General features: G+C 45.4%; 1 protein-coding gene across 1 annotated transcript; it reads left to right on the top strand.

Annotated features, from left to right (window-relative positions):
• The first annotated feature begins 3,832 nt into the window (after positions 1–3,832).
• Positions 3,833–16,044, top strand: GPR26 (G protein-coupled receptor 26). The gene is made up of 3 exons (XM_053984202.1): positions 3,833–4,500; positions 9,704–9,817; positions 15,813–16,044. The coding sequence occupies exons 1-3, from the start codon at positions 3,833–3,835 to the stop codon at positions 16,042–16,044; spliced, it is 1,014 nt and encodes a 337-aa protein (XP_053840177.1).
• The last annotated feature ends 1,200 nt before the right edge of the window (positions 16,045–17,244 follow it).

The following is a 17,244-nucleotide window of genomic DNA, read 5'->3' as shown; positions in this document are numbered from 1 at the left end:
GAGGAGGAGAGAGTTCTGCCATCCACCTACTCACACATCTCCACCCACAACCCTCCCTGACTCAAAGCTTCCCATGGCTTTCTGCTCTTCCTGCCTTGATTTGATTTCCTTAGCTGCCCTAAGAGTCCTTAAAAGCCCATCCAGCAGGCAGAAGTGCCAGGAGCACCAGCCATGTGCCTGATGTTTGTTTAATTCCGTGAAGCAAAGCAGCAGCGACAGCCCGAGCGTGGAAAATTCACCAGGAGGGCTCTGGGGAGCAGCTGAGGAGCTGTCCTGGCACTCTCAGCTCCAGGGCTCTGAGGTGAAGCAGTGGAGGGCTTCTCTCCCCACATCCCCAGAGAAGTGGCCCATGAGAAGCCACCTGGTTAGTCCCAGTTAGTCCCAGTGTGCCACACACAGAACCTGCTGGAGAGGAAGGAGCCAGGCAAGCATCCACTGGGTGATGCTCATTATCTGGGGCTGGGGAGAGTAGGGGCTGAAGTAAATTAATTTTTGGCCAGGGGAGGTGACAGAGGAGGTGTAAAGGTCACCTCTGACACCCCAGAGAGAGACAGACCTGTGGCTTCTGTCTCCATCAAGCAACCCTGCCAAGGGTTTGCAGAGTACGGGCTGTTAACCACGGGTTAACCAAAGTTAACCCACAGGAGAGCCTAAAGAGCTCCCTTGGCCTCGATGGTCTTAGACTCTGCTCTAACCCAAATTACTCTCTTCTAACCCAAATTACTCTCTTCTAACCCAAATGACTCTCTGATTCTATCCACAGTTCTACCCCAGGATTCCATCCTCTGGGGATAGGCAGTGACTGAGCAGTGCTCAGTTGCCAGCTGGGGTTAACCCTCGACAGATGCCTAGCAGATTCTTTCCTCCTGATCTGTATAAAATGAAGCCATTTCATGGCTCCATCGTGCTCCCTTAGGTACACAAAATAAATAAACCCAGAAGTGTTCAGCAAACCCCCTCTGCTGCAGGGATTAGCAACAGGGGAATTAGTTATGTAAATCATTTGGGCCTTCAGAATACAAAATACACACTGACACTCAAATTATTCACTGAGAAAAAAACTTCAGCTTCCTCCTGATATCTACAAAGGTTTTCCCTTTGATTGTAGATTTTTCCCCAAATCTGACCTTCCATATTCCATCACAGCTTCACTGAACTCTCTCCTTCTGCCTCCCATTATTTCACATCTATCGCTTAGGGAGAATCCTCTTTTCCCAACTGTCATCCCTAGTCCTTGTTCTCCAGGCATTAATTTCCTCCCCCACTGTTCACCCAGGCTTGACACTGATGCCAGACCCCTGTCACAGCAGGGAATTACTCAGGAGCAGAGTTTTTCAATCCTGGAGGCACCACAGCTCACTGAAGCATGCTCTGTCAGGAAACCACCCTGATAAACCCACGGCCTCGTGCACTGGAGGCAGGGGAAAAGCCTGAATTCCCCTGTCCTTGTGCAGCTGGGGGTCTTGCAGGGTTAATTTGAGCCCAGGAGGAGGCTGAGTGTGGAAAGAAGAGCCAGGAATCCCCTTGATGCCAACTGGGGGCGAGTTTCCCCTTTACCACTGTCACAGAGTTCCTGCCTCTCATAAATGTATCACCAAAATTTCCCATTTTTTTTTCCCCCCTGGTTCTTCCTAGCAAATTTTCCCACATTTTTCTTCATGGTGACTCCCAGCTCACACAGCACCTTCCTGTGGTCCTGCAGCTGCCTTTGCCTGCTGAGCTTGAAGGCTTTAAGCTGTCCCTGAGTGTCCCTTGGACACCCTGCTCAGGCTGTTGATGCCAGGAGACCCCTCTCAGCAGGGCTGCTGCTTCCTACGCAAGGAGGAAACTTGCTGGGGCTCTGGTGCTGTGAAGCAGCAGCAAAACCTTCATCTTGTCCCTCCTTTCCTCAGTCCACTTCTCCTAAGAGGGCAACAACCCCTCGTATTTAAAGAAGGGGACACCTTTAGGATTGTCTCACAGAATCACTAAGGTTGGAAAATCCCTCTTAGATCATCAAGTCCAGCCATCAACCCAACACCTCCACCACGTTCACCACTAAGCCACGTCCTCAAATGCCACATCCACACGTTTTTTGAGCACTCCCAGGGGTGGTCACTCCACCACTTCACTGACTTTGGAAAGGAGACAAACGCTGTAGGTCTCTCCTCATCCCCTCAGCACGAGGAGTCGTGTTCTGGACACAGGGAGCTCTCAGGGCTGAGGGACAGACCCTGAGCTGCTCCTTCCAGCCCTTTAAAGCCTGGCTTTTGAAAACAAAACAAACCAAAACTGAAGTGAAAGAGGCTTTTTCTCCAGCATGCCAAGCTCTGGCAGCGAGCAGGGTGCCAGCTCTGCTCCTGAGCTGCAGGGAACAGCTGCTGTTGGTGGAGATGCACAGCTCTGGAGGGCTCCGAGGGAAAACTGCCCGAGCATCGAGCATCGAGCTCTCCCACACGTGCAGAGGCACTTACTGAGCCCCAATAACTGTGCTGCAGGGGATCTTTTGCCTTCTCATTGTGCAGGGATTAAAGCCTGGCTGCCTCGATCAGAAAGCTGTCCTGATTGCTCACAAACTCTCAGCCTCCCCGGTTAAAACTGATTTAAAGAGACAGGAAAAACAATGAGAAATCAACTCCTGCTCCGTCCTTTAAAACAAACTTAATTTTGACACCTAATTATGTGCAAGTCAGACTCATTCCTACTCATTCCTATTTCCTTTGCCAAGCTGCTTTTTAGTTTTGATCTCACGGGGTGCTCACCCTCACAGGGAGGGAGGCTTTGATTAGGAGGAAGGAGAAAAGCTGAGGGAATAAAGGTACCTGCAGCACGATGCTGCCTCTGCCCCTCACCTGCTCTGTGACCTTGGGCATGTGGCTCTGGCATCTGGGCTTTGATTTCCCTGCTTTTAAATGAGGGGAAGCAATCAGTTTCCTCCTCCACATGGTATTTGGAGACAACGAACTGCAAAGTGCTGAACCCCAGCAGTAAAACCATTCCCGTAGCCTAATGACAGCTCCAGAGAAGTAGCAGAATATATCCATTTCCCCCATCTCTCTAAGCAGAGCTAATGAAGAGAAAAGAAAGCCCCTGCCCTGGCTGAGAGCAAGCAGCAGCACTGCAAGTGATGTGCTGAAATGAAGGGAACACGCTGGAGTGCAGGAATTCGGTTACAAGGCTTGTTTGCAAATTAATGGCTAAATCAATTAAAACCAAGCATGGGATTCCTCTTGAGGAAAGTCTAGTCACGGTCGCAGGGAGAAGGGGAGGGGTTGTGGAGCAGGGATGACATAATCACGTTTGCGAATCACCAGCAGTGTGCATGCTTTAATCCATTAATGGGGTTTTTATCTGTGATCATAAAAAGCAGGTTACATTCAGCCTGGAAGGGAGTGAGGGTTGGAGGAGAGGGGAGGGGAGAGAAAGAGAGAGAGGGAGAGAGAGGCAGAAAGCAAGGGAGAAAGAGAGCACAATTCACTCGGTGGATTGCTTGCAAGCTTGGGGCTGATAATTAGTGATCTCAGGAGAGCAGCTTCTCAGAATAACACTCTCTCCTCAAAATGGACCGATGGCAGACAGTGGTTCAGTCCTGCTGATATTTTTTAATCCCTCCTTGCAGTTTGATGGGCATTCCCAGTGCTTTTGTGCACGTCTCAGGAAGCGTTGACGTGGAAAGGAGCAGCGAGGAGGGGGAGGTTGGAGGAGAAAACTGCAGCTCCTCTAAAAATACGGAGGGCATGCACGGGAGCGAGCAGGCTGGGGAGGAGGGCGAGGCGGGGGCACCTCGCACCATGGTCCCCCGGTGCCGGCGCGGCGCAATTTCGGAGATGTCCCTGCTGTGACCGGACGCACCATGAGCATCTGGGAGCTGCTCCTGGCTTTCGTGGTGGTGGTGCTGATGCTCGTGGCCCTGCTGGCCAACGTGCTGGTGCTGATGTGCTTCCTGTACAGCGCCGACATCCGCAAGCAGGTCCCGGGATTGTTCATCCTCAACCTCACCTTCTGCAACCTGTTGATGGCCGTCTCGAGCATGCCCCTGACCTTGGCTGGGATCATTTACAAAAGTCAGCCGGGAGGAGATCAGGTCTGCCACGTTGTGGGCTTCCTGGAGACTTTCCTCACCACCAACTCCATGCTGAGCATGGCAGCTTTGAGCATTGACAGGTGGATTGCTGTGGTCTTCCCTCTAAGTTATCACTCCAAAATGAGGTACCGAGACGCCGCTCTCATTCTGAGCTACACGTGGTTGCACTCGGCGTCGTTCCCCATAGTGGCAGCTTCTCTCTCCTGGCTGGGTTTCCATCACCTCTACGCCTCCTGCACGCTCTACAACAAGAGACCAGAGGATAGGACACAGTTTGTGATTTTCACTGGGGTCTTTCACGCCCTCAGCTTCCTCCTCTCCCTGGTAGTGCTGTGTTTCACATATCTCAAAGTGCTGAAGGTGGCACGGTTCCACTGTAAGCGCATCGACGTGATCACTATGCAGACCCTGGTGCTGCTTGTGGACATCCATCCCAGGTAAGCTTCCCCTGAGTTCAGCAACTGGTCGTGGCAGAAGAAGTGAGGAGGGGGCTCAGTGTTGTGGTAAATAGAGACTAATCTGTCTCACAGCAGGGCATGGGGAGGGGGAGGAAACAAACATCCTGTTTCTGCACGGTTCTTTTCACTTGTGTTTAATTCTCTGATTGCTGAACTCATTTTTTGTTAGGCTTAAGGACTTGTTTTGGGAGGGAGAGCAAATGAACAGGCAGTTTTGGTCAAGCAAGCACTTCCCTTTGAGACGGTGATCAGATCACTGCCCTTTGTATCTGAAGGTGGATTTCGTGGTTGATAGCTTTGCATATTTTGGGCACTGTCAGCCCAAGACCCGTTGCTGGATCCCTGAGAGGGAGGAGGCTGCACATGTCCCTTGGAGTTTGGAAGGGAAGCTGAGTGTTGCCTGCTTCTCCTTTTCCCAGCAGTTTCCCCATTGCTGTGGTCTCTGTAACTTTATCATTCCTGAAGGCAGAATCCTTGAGGGAATTACATCTGCAAAATTCATGTGCTCGAATGCCTGTACTTAAACCTTAAGTGAGAGAGAATTCAGCAGCAGTGTTAATGTGACAAACAAGGGATGTATAAAGCTCATTTCAAATGGGAGATTTTAGGCAAGTCCCTCGAGACAAGAGGAGAAAAGTCCCCAGGGACTGGCAGGATTGTGGGCTGGAAGGCAAGAACCAAACAGGGAGAGGAATGTGTGCAGAAGTCACACCAGGAATTATGCGTAAGCCATAAATCTTGCATGAATAATCGATGTATAGGTCTGGAAGGGATGCAGGCTCAGTGTGTGATACTGGGAGGAAATCTGCCTGGAAGAGAGGAGAGCAGAGAGCAGAGAGCAGAGAGCAGAGAGCAGAGAGCAGAGAGCAGAGAGAGAGGGCACTCCCATGCCACACATCCCATCTGACCATCCCTGCTCCCCTTTGCTGCACCAGCCTCTCCATCTGCAGGCAGCCAGGAGCAGAGCTGCAGGGCTCAGAGCACATGTGGCTGTCCTCAAACACAGGTCACGGTCTGGGGATGCCTGAGGCTAAGACAAATAAGTCTGGAAGGATCAGGGCAGGGCAGCACATTTTAGAGGGACAAAAGCATTTGCTCAGAGAGAGAGAATTCTCCTGTTAAGCTGTTTGAGCTGTCTCTTGACCAAGAATGCAGAGCAGAACTTTGAGCAAGTCTTGTTGCCGTTCTTGAGAAATGCAGGGATAAATCTTCCCTTATTCACCAAGTCACACTGAGGAAAAAACACCCTCCTGCCTTACGTGCTGTCTGCTTGATGAACTGTGCCTCGACTGCTTTAGTTCCTGCAGCATGAGGAGATGTGCTGGCTACTCCCAGGAAAGTGCCATAAACCCACCAGTGCTGTTTGAAACCCCGTTCGTTTTGCCTAATGCTAAAAGTATGCCTGGACTGCACAGCAAAGTTTAGTAAAAGGGCAAAAATCTCAGTGTTGCTTTTCCTCCCCTGCATTTTTTAGGGTTGAGGTTGATTTGAGGGTGTTTGTGCATTTTGTGACCCTCTCACTGCGGGGTGGATTCAGTGGGGCTGTGGGAATGATGCTTCCTCCCTTCAGGGGAGACAGAGCTGTGCAGGCACTTTGCTGTGAGCAACCTGCACCACTGTCTTTACCTTGGGCACCAAATTATTCTTAGAGAGAGGTGCCTCTCTCTAAGAAAGGAGTTTTAGTTTCTTTCCTACCCGACAGAACTGATGGCTGATTTGACCCCTGGAGGGGCTGCTTTAACCAGTGACAGTTCCTGCTGCTGAAAGGGGCAGATGTCAGGTCACCAACCCTCCTGAGAGAGCTGCACGGGGGCTGCAGCTCTGCTGGCAGAGTCAGAGATGCTCAGAAGCGTCTGACATAACAAAGGCATCGTGTGCATTGTGTAACAGGAAATTCCTGGGTGCCCTGTGGTACCTGACAGCACAGCTGTGGATGCTGGCAGAGTCCAAATGGGAGAACAAAGTTTGCAACCCCACTTTAGACTACGCCAACTCCTCTGGCTCTTTGCAGAGGAGCCCCAGTTTTAACACTGGGAAATGTGTACAGACAATTTTCTGCCTCCCATGACTCAGAATCCACCCGCAGGGGGGTCTGGTGACAGGAGTTGTGACAGATGGCTTTATTACCTGTGACTTAGAAAGACACGAGTGATCTCCTGAAGATCATTCAGGATGAGCACAAAGGAAACCTCCAAATACCCTGCAAATATGTGTGAGTGCTTAGAGGGCATTTCAAGCTAGCTGAGGCTTTTTTAGTGGATCCTGCTTTTTCTTTGTTCTTAAGACCAAAATATCTTGAGTATTGTTGGAGATTTGGGCAAAACTTCACTTAAGTGCTTAACCCATGTATTTCTTAATTCAAATTATCTGTACTATCTTTTTGGTGTATCCAGCTCCACACATCTTAAGGTCCAATATCCCATAAACTTTGTTTAAAATGCCAAACCTTCAAAGGGATATAGCTCAGATTTCCCAGGATATTAAAATCTTTAAATGAAAGCTTAGCCAATAATCCTGTTCTATTACTGATGTCACTGCTAGAACTCACATGTGTCTTATCTTAGTGCATGAAAGCATGTGCAAAACCAAAATATTCATCTGTGTACATGGTCTACATGAAGGAGTGAGATAAAATAAATTTCTCTGTGATGTGGTATTTATTGGATACATCTGGAAGTGCTGAACAAAAGAAATGGGTTTAAGTCTACCAGGACAGTCATGGGTGAGCTCCAGGAGTGAGAGACAGCTTTGCATGTGCCAGAAAGGAAAAGATGTAACTGGGGAAACAGAGACAAAAATTACACCACCCTCTCCTCCCTAACAGCACCTTAATTGAACCTGTTTTGGAGATTCACTTTCCTGTATTGCCATGGGCTTGGGATATTCTGAATTTAAGAACACAGATCTTAAACAAAGCTCATGAAACACTTTTTCTGCACATAAAAATACTCCAAGTTCCTCAGCTCTTACAGAATTGAAAGCACACAGGTTCCCTTGAAAATGTGGATTTTTTTTTTTCCTTCTCACCTGTCATTTCTAGCTGCAAATAATCCACATATAGAACATGTAACACCTTTAAATGTGTCTTATTCTTTAAGACAAATACAATTTGTTAGAAGAACAAACTTTTCCTCCGGTATTTATTTCATCATGTCATGATAGCTGCTCTGGGCCTGGCAATGTAAGACCAAATTTAGAATGGAGCAAAGAAAGCACTTTAACACAACCAAAGGAACTCATTGCCATAGAGATCACTGAAACACACTGAGATCCTCAGGACACAACATGTGTATGGGTGTTGATAAAACATTCACAGATGAAGTAAATAATGTCAGGGTATGGCCATGAGCCTCAGAGCTGTGAGAGTGTGGAGTCTGACAGTGAGTCATCAATTAAAAATTTACAACAAAAATGGAAAGACCAATGCCAAACAGTTGGGTTTAAAAAATATATATATTTATATAAGTTCAGGACATGGGCCAGCCAACTCAGTTTGCCTGAGAAGTGACTGTGTCACTGTGGGATATGTGCAAGGAGCCAGCAGCTCTGCCATGTGCACAGAGAGGGGTTCAGGATGCCAGTCTGGCTTTGCTGTGCCCTTTCCAAAGGGATTTATTGAGGTACAGGCAGTCCTGGCACTGTGGGAGACACCAGTGCTGCCCGATCCACCTGCCTGGAGTAGACAGGAGCTCATCCACTTCCCTCAGAAACCATAGGGAGCAAAAGAGTCCCTCAAGCAGGCAGAGGAGGAGGATGAGCTTTCACATTAATAATTGTTTTCACAAGCCAGTGTGCTGATTTCAGGGATTTTTTTGCACTGAAACAAGGCCTCAGCCCTACTGGCACCCCGAGGGCATTCAGAACTCTCTGGTGGCCTGCTGAAACCACTGGCAGAAAACTCAAATGAAAAGCTCCTGTCCTAAAATACCATCGGTAGGAAAGAAACCAAGGTGTGACTAATTTGCAACTGTTTAGTTAGAAACAGGGCTGGTTTGAGGTGAGGAATGAGGATATCCCAGACTGTGGATTTATGAAACAGTTCCAGCTTTGGGGAGCATTCAGCCCTGCAGATCTGACAGGATGTTTATGGCCACACAGCTCACAGCTCTGGGACACAGTGGGAGCTCCCATGCTGGGCTGGAGGTTCAGAGTGTTCTTCTTCCCATTATGATTTTGTTGTTTTGTTGGGTATCTTGCTGGGACGTTTCTCCTCTCCAAGGCAGTGGTGTTGGGATTGCTGTTTCTAGGGAATAAGCATGTTCCCTATCCCACTCTGGATATATGGGGATTTTTGAAGGAACTTTGAATGAGTTAGAGACAGGACCGCTGAATTGCTTTTGATGATGAGATTTATTTTCTTATCTCCGACATAGGACGGGTGAGTTCAGCTCACATCTTCACTGCATGGCTCAGAAGGTCCCAAGACCCTTCATTACAAGACCTTTAAGGAGTTATTGACCAATTAAACACTGCCAAAAAGGTTATTTATGTTTTTGACCCAATCCTTACATATTTTGTCTTATGGCCCCATGCTACAGTGTGAGTTTTCTTAGCCAATCATGTTATGACACACAAACCTACAGTATTGCATTCTAAACTCCTTGTTTACCTCTGTAACTATTTATTTTTTGATAACTTAAACTCTAAAACTTGAAACTTTCCTCTTTTTAACTTAACACGTCTCTGCTTTAAACTATAAATCCACATTCTCACTTTTAGCACCTAAGTTTGGAAGCCTTTTCCAAAGTCTCAGATCAAATCCTGTGTTCAATTTTAAGCTTTGGCTTACAGGCCCAAAGTTCTGAGAATTCCCTGCATTTTGGATTCCAACAGGATATTTTCCAAATCTTTGAGTACCTTGCCTGCAAATACAGCTTACAGTAGTTCAAGAAGGAGCTGCAAACTGAATTCAAGGTTGAATTCCACCAATTTTTCTATAGATCAATTGATATAATGGGGCTGTGTGCACACAAACCAAGTATTTGTCAGGAACTTTGTGGAGGGTAAGACGAACAGAGAATGCATTAATATTTGGTTTTGTCCCACTTAAACGCAGTGCACCTGTTATTGGCTTACACAATTAAAACAGATTTTTTTCCGTCATTCCATGGTGAAGCCATTGGGAATTGTTACCTGGAGTTATTTGTGACTGATGTTCTGGTTTGTGTTGAATGTCACGCAGCGTGCGAGAGCGTTGTCTGGAGGAGCAGAGGAGACGGAGGCAGCGGGCGACGAAGAAAATAAGTACCTTCATCGGTACCTTCATCCTTTGCTTTGCACCTTATGTAATCACAAGGTAAGTGTGAACCTACATCCTGGAAAAGGCTGCTGAGATGCACCCCTGGCTCAGGGAAGTAGGGCACTCGGAGCCAGAACAGGATTGCAGTCTCCCGGGGAGATCTGACGCGCCGTTTCCACTCCTGTAACGGAGGTTGCATGTACTGAGCTAACAGATGATGTAAAGTGTCCCAGTCAATGTGCTGCTTGCATGGGAGGGATTTAGGAAGTCAGTCCATAAGGTTTTGCAGATGATGGCTCAGGTTTTAAGCCTTTATATTTTTCACATTCTGTGCTGATTTAGTGTGTGGGTCTGGGCTTCATATTAAGGGATGGTGAGCTCTCTGCACAGAGCAGGGAGACAAAACAATTCCTTCTCCAGCTGGGCACCAAGGACAAATGAACCAAATCTCAGGCCCAGGAGCACAAACAATGTGGGCTGAAGAGAGAAAAACAAGCAGGATGGGACTGCATGTGCTAAAGCTGGAATGGGACAATGAACTGCAATGTGCAAATGGAGCAGAACTTCTAAAATTTCTGGAGATCCTGTGACTGGTTGTGCACTTTGGGACCATTTTGGTTCATCTTGGGTGTGGCCCTGGCTGGGCTCTTGTGCTGCCCAAGGTGGATCCATTGAGGCCTTTTAATAAATCCCTGCTTTATTCTTTATTTCTATTCTTTAACTCTGTCCAGCCTCTGTTCTAGGTCAGCCTTCACAAGGCATCACAGACATTTTTTAGTTGTCACCTACTGCTCTGATTGACTTCCCAGTCCAGGGGTTGATCTCCAGGGAAAATCTCGCCCGAATAGCTCAGACTATAAAAATTTGATCAACAAGATTCAGCAGAGGTGAGAATGTGGTCAACAGACTTAAACAGTTTTGTCTGATTGGGTAGGGTTTATTAATCGTAAATATCAAATTTCAAAGCTGTGCTGGCTCATAACTGAAAAATCTTCTCGTGATTTATGGTAGATATCTATCCACCAGCTGATCTTTGGAAATGGCTTCTGTGGGAAACACTAAATTACTCCTGTGAAATAAAAAGTAAAGAAAAAAAAGTTATCTGGTTGTAAAGGAAATTTACAGCTTGCATTCCTTATTATAAGATTTTGGAAAAACTGAGACGCTGATATGCACAACAGAGAAAGAAAAAAAAAATCAAGGTATCTTCTATTCCAATACTATTAAGTAGAAATTAGTGTGGCTGACCTCATTCAAACACAGATCCACCTTGAAAAAAATCATTGAAAAATCTGGATTAAGAGTCAATGTAATTGGACATTTGGCCAACCGTGTGCTTTTCCAATTCAGTGTAATACCCTGAATCCCCAGAATTAGAAAATTAAAGTAATTTACTAGAATTACCTTCACTGTCACTTTGTGGGCACAAGACACCACTGCAAGCCATGCACTTAAATGGTATGAAAGGACTTGTAATTAAGGACATTTAGCCTTAATTCTCAAGCTGTAAGATATGAAAGTACTTGTCTTTTTGCAAATGGTTAATTTTCATTTCATGTTAGGTCTCTGAACTTACTGAAAATCCTCCCAGTCACAGAATAGCTGGCAGCTCATCCTGAGTGACACTGAGTGCTCTAACCAGAGCTGTCAGGAGTATTTCTGTGCTCCTGCAAAGGCATCTCAGCACTCAGGCACCTCCTCCCCACCTCCTCTTCACTCCATGGCATCCCAATTTGTGTCCCAGTAGCCTTAAAATACAGAAGAGGGGGTAGAAAAATCCTAAGCCTCCTCCCTTTAGTCTGTACAAGGATCACTTCAATGTTCTCCTGCTGAGGAACAGCTTCTCCACAGAGGGTGATGGTGAGGAGGGGGAAAATGCAGGGTCCTGGATGCATGAGGACGTTTTGGGGTAGGATGGGAGCTGGTCAGACATGTCAGGAGGGGTGAAGCCTCCCACATTCCTGGCCTTTTCAATTCTGGCATGTGTAAAAAGATCACTGCACATCATTGTCACTGCTAGAAATGAAGGGGTGGGACTATTTTCAGGCTAAGAACGATTTATTGCTCAGATAAACATCAGTCCCAGAGGCCCTGAGATTTTAGAGGAGCGAGCATTCGGCCACAGCCCAAGAGCAGTCACAATTCTTTGTTCCAAGGCAATGCAGAACTTTCTAACCCAATGGACAGTTGCCACAGGGTTTGTTTTGCTTTTCTAACACATCACCTTTACTCACTTCTGCTGCACTGAGGATACTTTTATCTAATGGGCTTCTAACTCACAGGCACACATCTGCTTCTGTCTTAACTTCTGAACTCTCAGCTTGTTCCATACAACCCCACCCTTACATTATAAACCCTGAATTCACCATCTTCTCAGTACAGTTTCTTACTTAAGTCATATTCTTACTTACAACTATAGAATTATGAGTTTATGATTTTTCTGCTTAATATCTGTGTATTGTATTTTTTACATCAATCCAAGCTTCTTCTAAGGCTTCAGATCAAACCCTTCAGTGTCTGTGGGAGTTTCTGGTTTTCCAATTCCCACAGCTGCACAGCAGGCTCAAGGGGAATTCCCTCCCTGAGAGCCCTTGCTGGACACGGGCAGGTTTGGGTGTTCCAGGACACTCATCCCTACCTGCCCTGAGCCTCACACACAGGGCTGAGCATCCAGACACCGAGGGCATTGGGAGAATTGGATTTTAATTGTGTGAGCAAGTGTGTAATTGTGTGTAATTTCTGGACTGTGTCCAGTGCTTTGCATGCTCAAGAGAGACACGATCCATCACAGTGTAAGCTGTGGACAGAAGTCAGGAGAGGGAGTGCCTTGCTCAGCCTCTCCTAATCAGCAATATATTTCAATTAAACATGCTTTTAAGTACTCCCTGAACTGGGGGCTGACAGCAGCAAATCACGAGGTTTCACTATAACATCTTCCTGTTTCCACACTAAAAATATTCCATGAATGAGTGAAGGAGTTGTGCTCATGACCCCAGACAGATAAATGCTTCTCTGGGTAAACCAGAGTTTTTCAGATCACAATGAGGTAAAAATCAGATTAGGCACTTCATTTATCAAGAAAACACCCTTCTAATTAGTTCAGTAGATGATCTTAAGTAGTGTATCAGAATCGGATTGTCTTTGATCCAGTGTTTGCACTTTACCAGCATGACAGGTGTAATCCCCCCATTAAATATTTCTAGGCATAGCTTGGTTCTTGTTTTGTAAAATAATCTGCTGGTACACATTTCTTCCTTTGCTACACTTATCATTATGCAATTAAATATACTTGTTCCAAACCTCTTTTCTCCAAAGTACTTTTTCATAGGAAAAATGAAGACAAGTCATACAAGTTTCTAAAATTCATTTCCAACTCCAGGCATTTCATACTGAAATATAGAACTCTGCTCATCTAAGTTAATAAGCGCTGTCAATTTGTGAGGAAATTGGCCTTAAATTAAAAATCCTGAAGTAATAGCAGGCAGAAGTTCATAATCCCAAGCCCTCAGGTTACAGAGGAGGATGGTGGAACAGGCAGATGATGATTAAAATTCTGTTGTATCATCTCTGGGGGATAGGGGGTAAGCAAAGCTTGGTTTTGAACTGTTGTTTGCCCTCTGCATATGCAGATCCTGCTTGGGCACACAAGAAGCAGAATTCTTGTACAATTTGTGTTCTTCAGCATCCCAGCTGAGTGGGCACACGTTCAGTAAAATATTTTAACTGCACATGTAAATAAAGGATTTCCAGTGTGCATTATGTGTGTGGAGATCAAGGTCACACTCTTCAACATGGCATTCTTGTTTGTTTACTGAAGGGGAAATAAAATAATTGGATAGCCATGTGAAATGACACACTCTACAGAGCTGTAAGTTTCCAAAATATGATCAAAATATCACAGAAAAAGAGTTTACAGCTTTGAAATAAGAAGGGTTTGAAGACCAGACAGTAGAAGAGAGGCTTATGAAAGCAAGCCAGGGAATTATGTAGTTGATATTGTAAAATTTAATTTACAGGTAGCACTGAAATATTAATGTTCCTTCATTGAAAATGTCTTTTAGGCCGAAACATTTCATGAAAATGGAAGCTGTGCATATAATTTCCCTCACAAATGAGAAACAAAACCTTTCAAAGGCAATAAATTCTGTGATGTGCCTTGAAAGGCTGACATTTATTTGTTTGTACATGAAATGGAAATGCATAGCTCAGGGTTTGGCTACATTTCTGTGGTTGCTGCTTGATAACAGCAAATGTAATTTACTATAAAAAATAATACATGAGAATTGAAAAATGTGTAAATGTCAAGGAAGCTTACAGAACGCAAGGAAAATATTTAAGATCTTGTTAATAAAAGTGTAGGCTTTTCATTTGATCAGTCAATGAGGGTAAAATTAGCAAGTCTAGGCTTGCAACCCTGAAGTGTCTGCTTGATGTGCTTTAAATGGAGATTGTTAATGTCTCATAGAACTGACTGACAGAGCCTCAGACACAAATTTGTCATATTTTGGTTATTCAAGGCATCCGCTGAATTTAATTAAACGTAATCAAATTCACATCTGTAAAGCACTCAGTAAAAATAAATCATCCAAATGAGATTCAACGTGGTGAAATTCAAAACGTGAAGTAGGCATTGAATAAATGAAGTGGAGAACAACAAGTTCTCCACTTGGTAGAGATTACAAAGCAAATATGACTCAGTAGGTGATTAATTTCCAAATTGTCAATTCTCATTTTAGAACAAGTTAACGTGGATGTCATAAGTTGCATTTTATTAAAGAAGAGAGAATACACCAGATGAGACCACCTTGAAACTGGAGCAGATGAAAATTATGTCTCAGTTCTCATCTTTGCAGGAAATATAAAGACTGTGAATTACAAGAAGAGGTTGAAAGAACATTCATTTATTTGAGATGAGAGAGAAATGGGACAGATAAAGGTTCTTTGGGGCCTCAGAGCTGCTGAGCCAAGCAGCACCAGTGGAGTGGCACAAACAATTCCCAAGTATTTTCATGTGACATTCCCTGGTCACCTGAAATGTCCCTCACATTGACTGGACCGTGACATCTGCCAACATTATTTTAAATAATACATTGTAGTGAAAGGTTATGAAGTGGAATGACTGAGGAAAAAAAAAATCCTCATCTCTAAACTGCTTGAAGTACCAACTTTATTGTCATTGCTGCTGCAGGAACCACCCTTCAGAATGTTCTTTGGAGGTGCTGCTTTGTCTGGAGAAACGTGAGCAACTGAAGTATGTCCCAGGCAGGTTTAAGAACACCTGCTGCTGCAGACAGGTCCAGCAAAGACCTGACCTGCCATGTGGGGCTCTGTAACAGCACACGTGGCTGTTTGACCTCTATAAAAATCAATAGTTTCTAACAGCTGTAGAGCCATATTGAACAGAGCTGCCCTTTGATGCTGCTCAAAGGCGTGGGGAGTTATCAATACTTCCCTGTCAAAAATGCTCTCCCTCAGTACACAGTGAACTATCTGGGCTAGTGTAGGCATGAGCAGTGTATTGAGCTCTTTCCTCTCCCTCTCCCCTAATGATTTAAAACTTTTGTGTTGCTATATTTGTTGCAAATATGAATCCTTGCCCTTTGAAGTGGCCAGTTTTTCAATTCAGGGTACGATACGCCGTCTCTCAGCGATGAATTTTCTGTATGTGCTTCTACAACTCAGACAAACTCAAAGGCATTGAACTCTCTCTAGGAGCTGGACTGGCCAAAAGAGCTGGGTAGCCCTGGTGAGGTGACTTAGGTGCTCTAGAGGGGACCCAGAACCACGAGTTCTGACTGAAGCTGGGTTTTTGGGTTGCTCATAGTAGAGGAATTTGATTCCCCTGAGACCAAGCAATGGCACTTTGGCAAACAGGCCTCAAGTTTACATTTGCAGCCTGTAAAATTTTTAAGAGGAGGACAGCATACACATTTTCATGAGTAAGGCTTTCTTTGCTTTAGTTTTGTTGCAGTTGCCCAGCAATAATTTGAGGGTTTGGGGTGGGTTAATGTGATTTTTAACATTCACTCTTTCACCCTCCCTCTTTCCCCAGACTCGTTGAATTATCCTCTGTGGTCCACATCAACTCCCACTGGGGGATCATTTCCAAGTGCTTAGCTTACAGCAAAGCTGTTTCAGACCCTTTTGTGTACTCTTTGCTACGGCACCAGTACAAGAAGACGTGGAAGGACATCATAAACAAGATCCTCAAGAGAAGCTCCATCAACTCCTCGGCGCTGGCGGGCGAGTCGCACAACCAGAACCTTCCGCAGCTGAACGAATGAGGAGCCTGCTATGGGACCTGGCAAGTGGTGTTTGTGAAACAACAGCAACTGGCCCACCCCTAGTAGCTCTCCTCAGCTGTCCAGGTTTTGGGAGGCAGCTGTGGGCAGGGTGAAGCCCAGACCATGTCCCTCCAGCAGCCCGGGTGACATCCAGGCTGCTCTGGACCTCCTCCCTCCGACTGGAAGAGCGCTATTGACCCGTGGACCTGCAGGCTCCACAAATACAAATCTCCCATTGATTTCCATCAGCAGCTGCATTTATAGATAAAAAAAAACAGTCCTCAGCAGAGGGATTCCTGAAGGTAATGGGGAGCAAACCGCTGCTGGTGTAAGATTATTCTGAAAAGCTGCACAGGGATGTTTGTGCTGTGTTTGTCGTTTGCTGCAGGTAAAGCTCCTTCTGATGTAGCTGCCAACGTGGCTTTACAAAAACCACCCCACCCTGGTGGCTTGAGAAGGTTGTTTGTAGAAAATATCTTAATGGGAAAAGCTTAAAAAAAAAAAATTCTAATTATTCATCCAGTGCCCAACGCAGTTCAGCCTTTTCTGATATATGTTTTAGGAAGAATCCCGTAGAATTGAAGGAAGAGAAAAAACACTTTTGGAGTGTGCTGGATTCAGCCATGTCTTCTTTAAATTTTTAAAGTTATTTACATAGAATCTCACTAATATTCTCCCCATTAAATTTCAGGGAAATACAAATGGTAGGCAGGGTGGAAAGGTCAGGATGCCTCCTGCCTACCTTCCATATATCTGAGCTCTGAATAGCTGGATTTTGCCCAAAGCTGCAGATCTGGGCCCTGTGCCCAGGAGGAAAAATAACAAATCTCTTTTTCTGAGGAGTTACTAATCATGGGTTTTTTTCCTACTTAAATGGAAGATGAGCCTAAATCTGAGTTTCAAGTATAATTTCCAAAGCAAGTGGAGCACAAATAATAGGCCCCCCTCTCCACCATGAAAGTGGAGCCAATAATCTGAATCCACATCTGAATGTGCAAATCTCTGGAGGTGTCAGTACAAATCTTTATAGCTCTGGATTGCAGTTCTGCATAGGAACATTATTAACATTTACCATGCACTCAGATGCCTGCCCAGATCTTAAAATAGGCTTGGTTAATTAGGCTTCATGAATGCAATGGCAGCTTCAATAACAGCTGACACAACTGGCTGTACTGCCATCTATCCCTGCTCACATCCCAA

The sequence above is a fragment of the Vidua macroura genome, chromosome 8, assembly GCF_024509145.1.
Source record: "Vidua macroura isolate BioBank_ID:100142 chromosome 8, ASM2450914v1, whole genome shotgun sequence".
Classification (NCBI taxonomy): domain Eukaryota; kingdom Metazoa; phylum Chordata; class Aves; order Passeriformes; family Viduidae; genus Vidua; species Vidua macroura.
Note: the sequence above shows the minus strand (reverse complement) of the source record. Positions and strands in the feature narration are given on the sequence as shown.

Excerpts from the sequence above, each read along its gene's own strand:
- GPR26 (XM_053984202.1), top strand. The coding sequence starts at position 3,833 with ATGAGCATCTGGGAGCTGCTCCTGGCTTTCGTGGTGGTGGTGCTGATG. Across the intron at positions 4,501-9,703 it reads CTTGTGGACATCCATCCCAG|CGTGCGAGAGCGTTGTCTGG; the intron begins GTAAGCTTCCCC and ends AATGTCACGCAG. Across the intron at positions 9,818-15,812 it reads GCACCTTATGTAATCACAAG|ACTCGTTGAATTATCCTCTG; the intron begins GTAAGTGTGAAC and ends CTCTTTCCCCAG.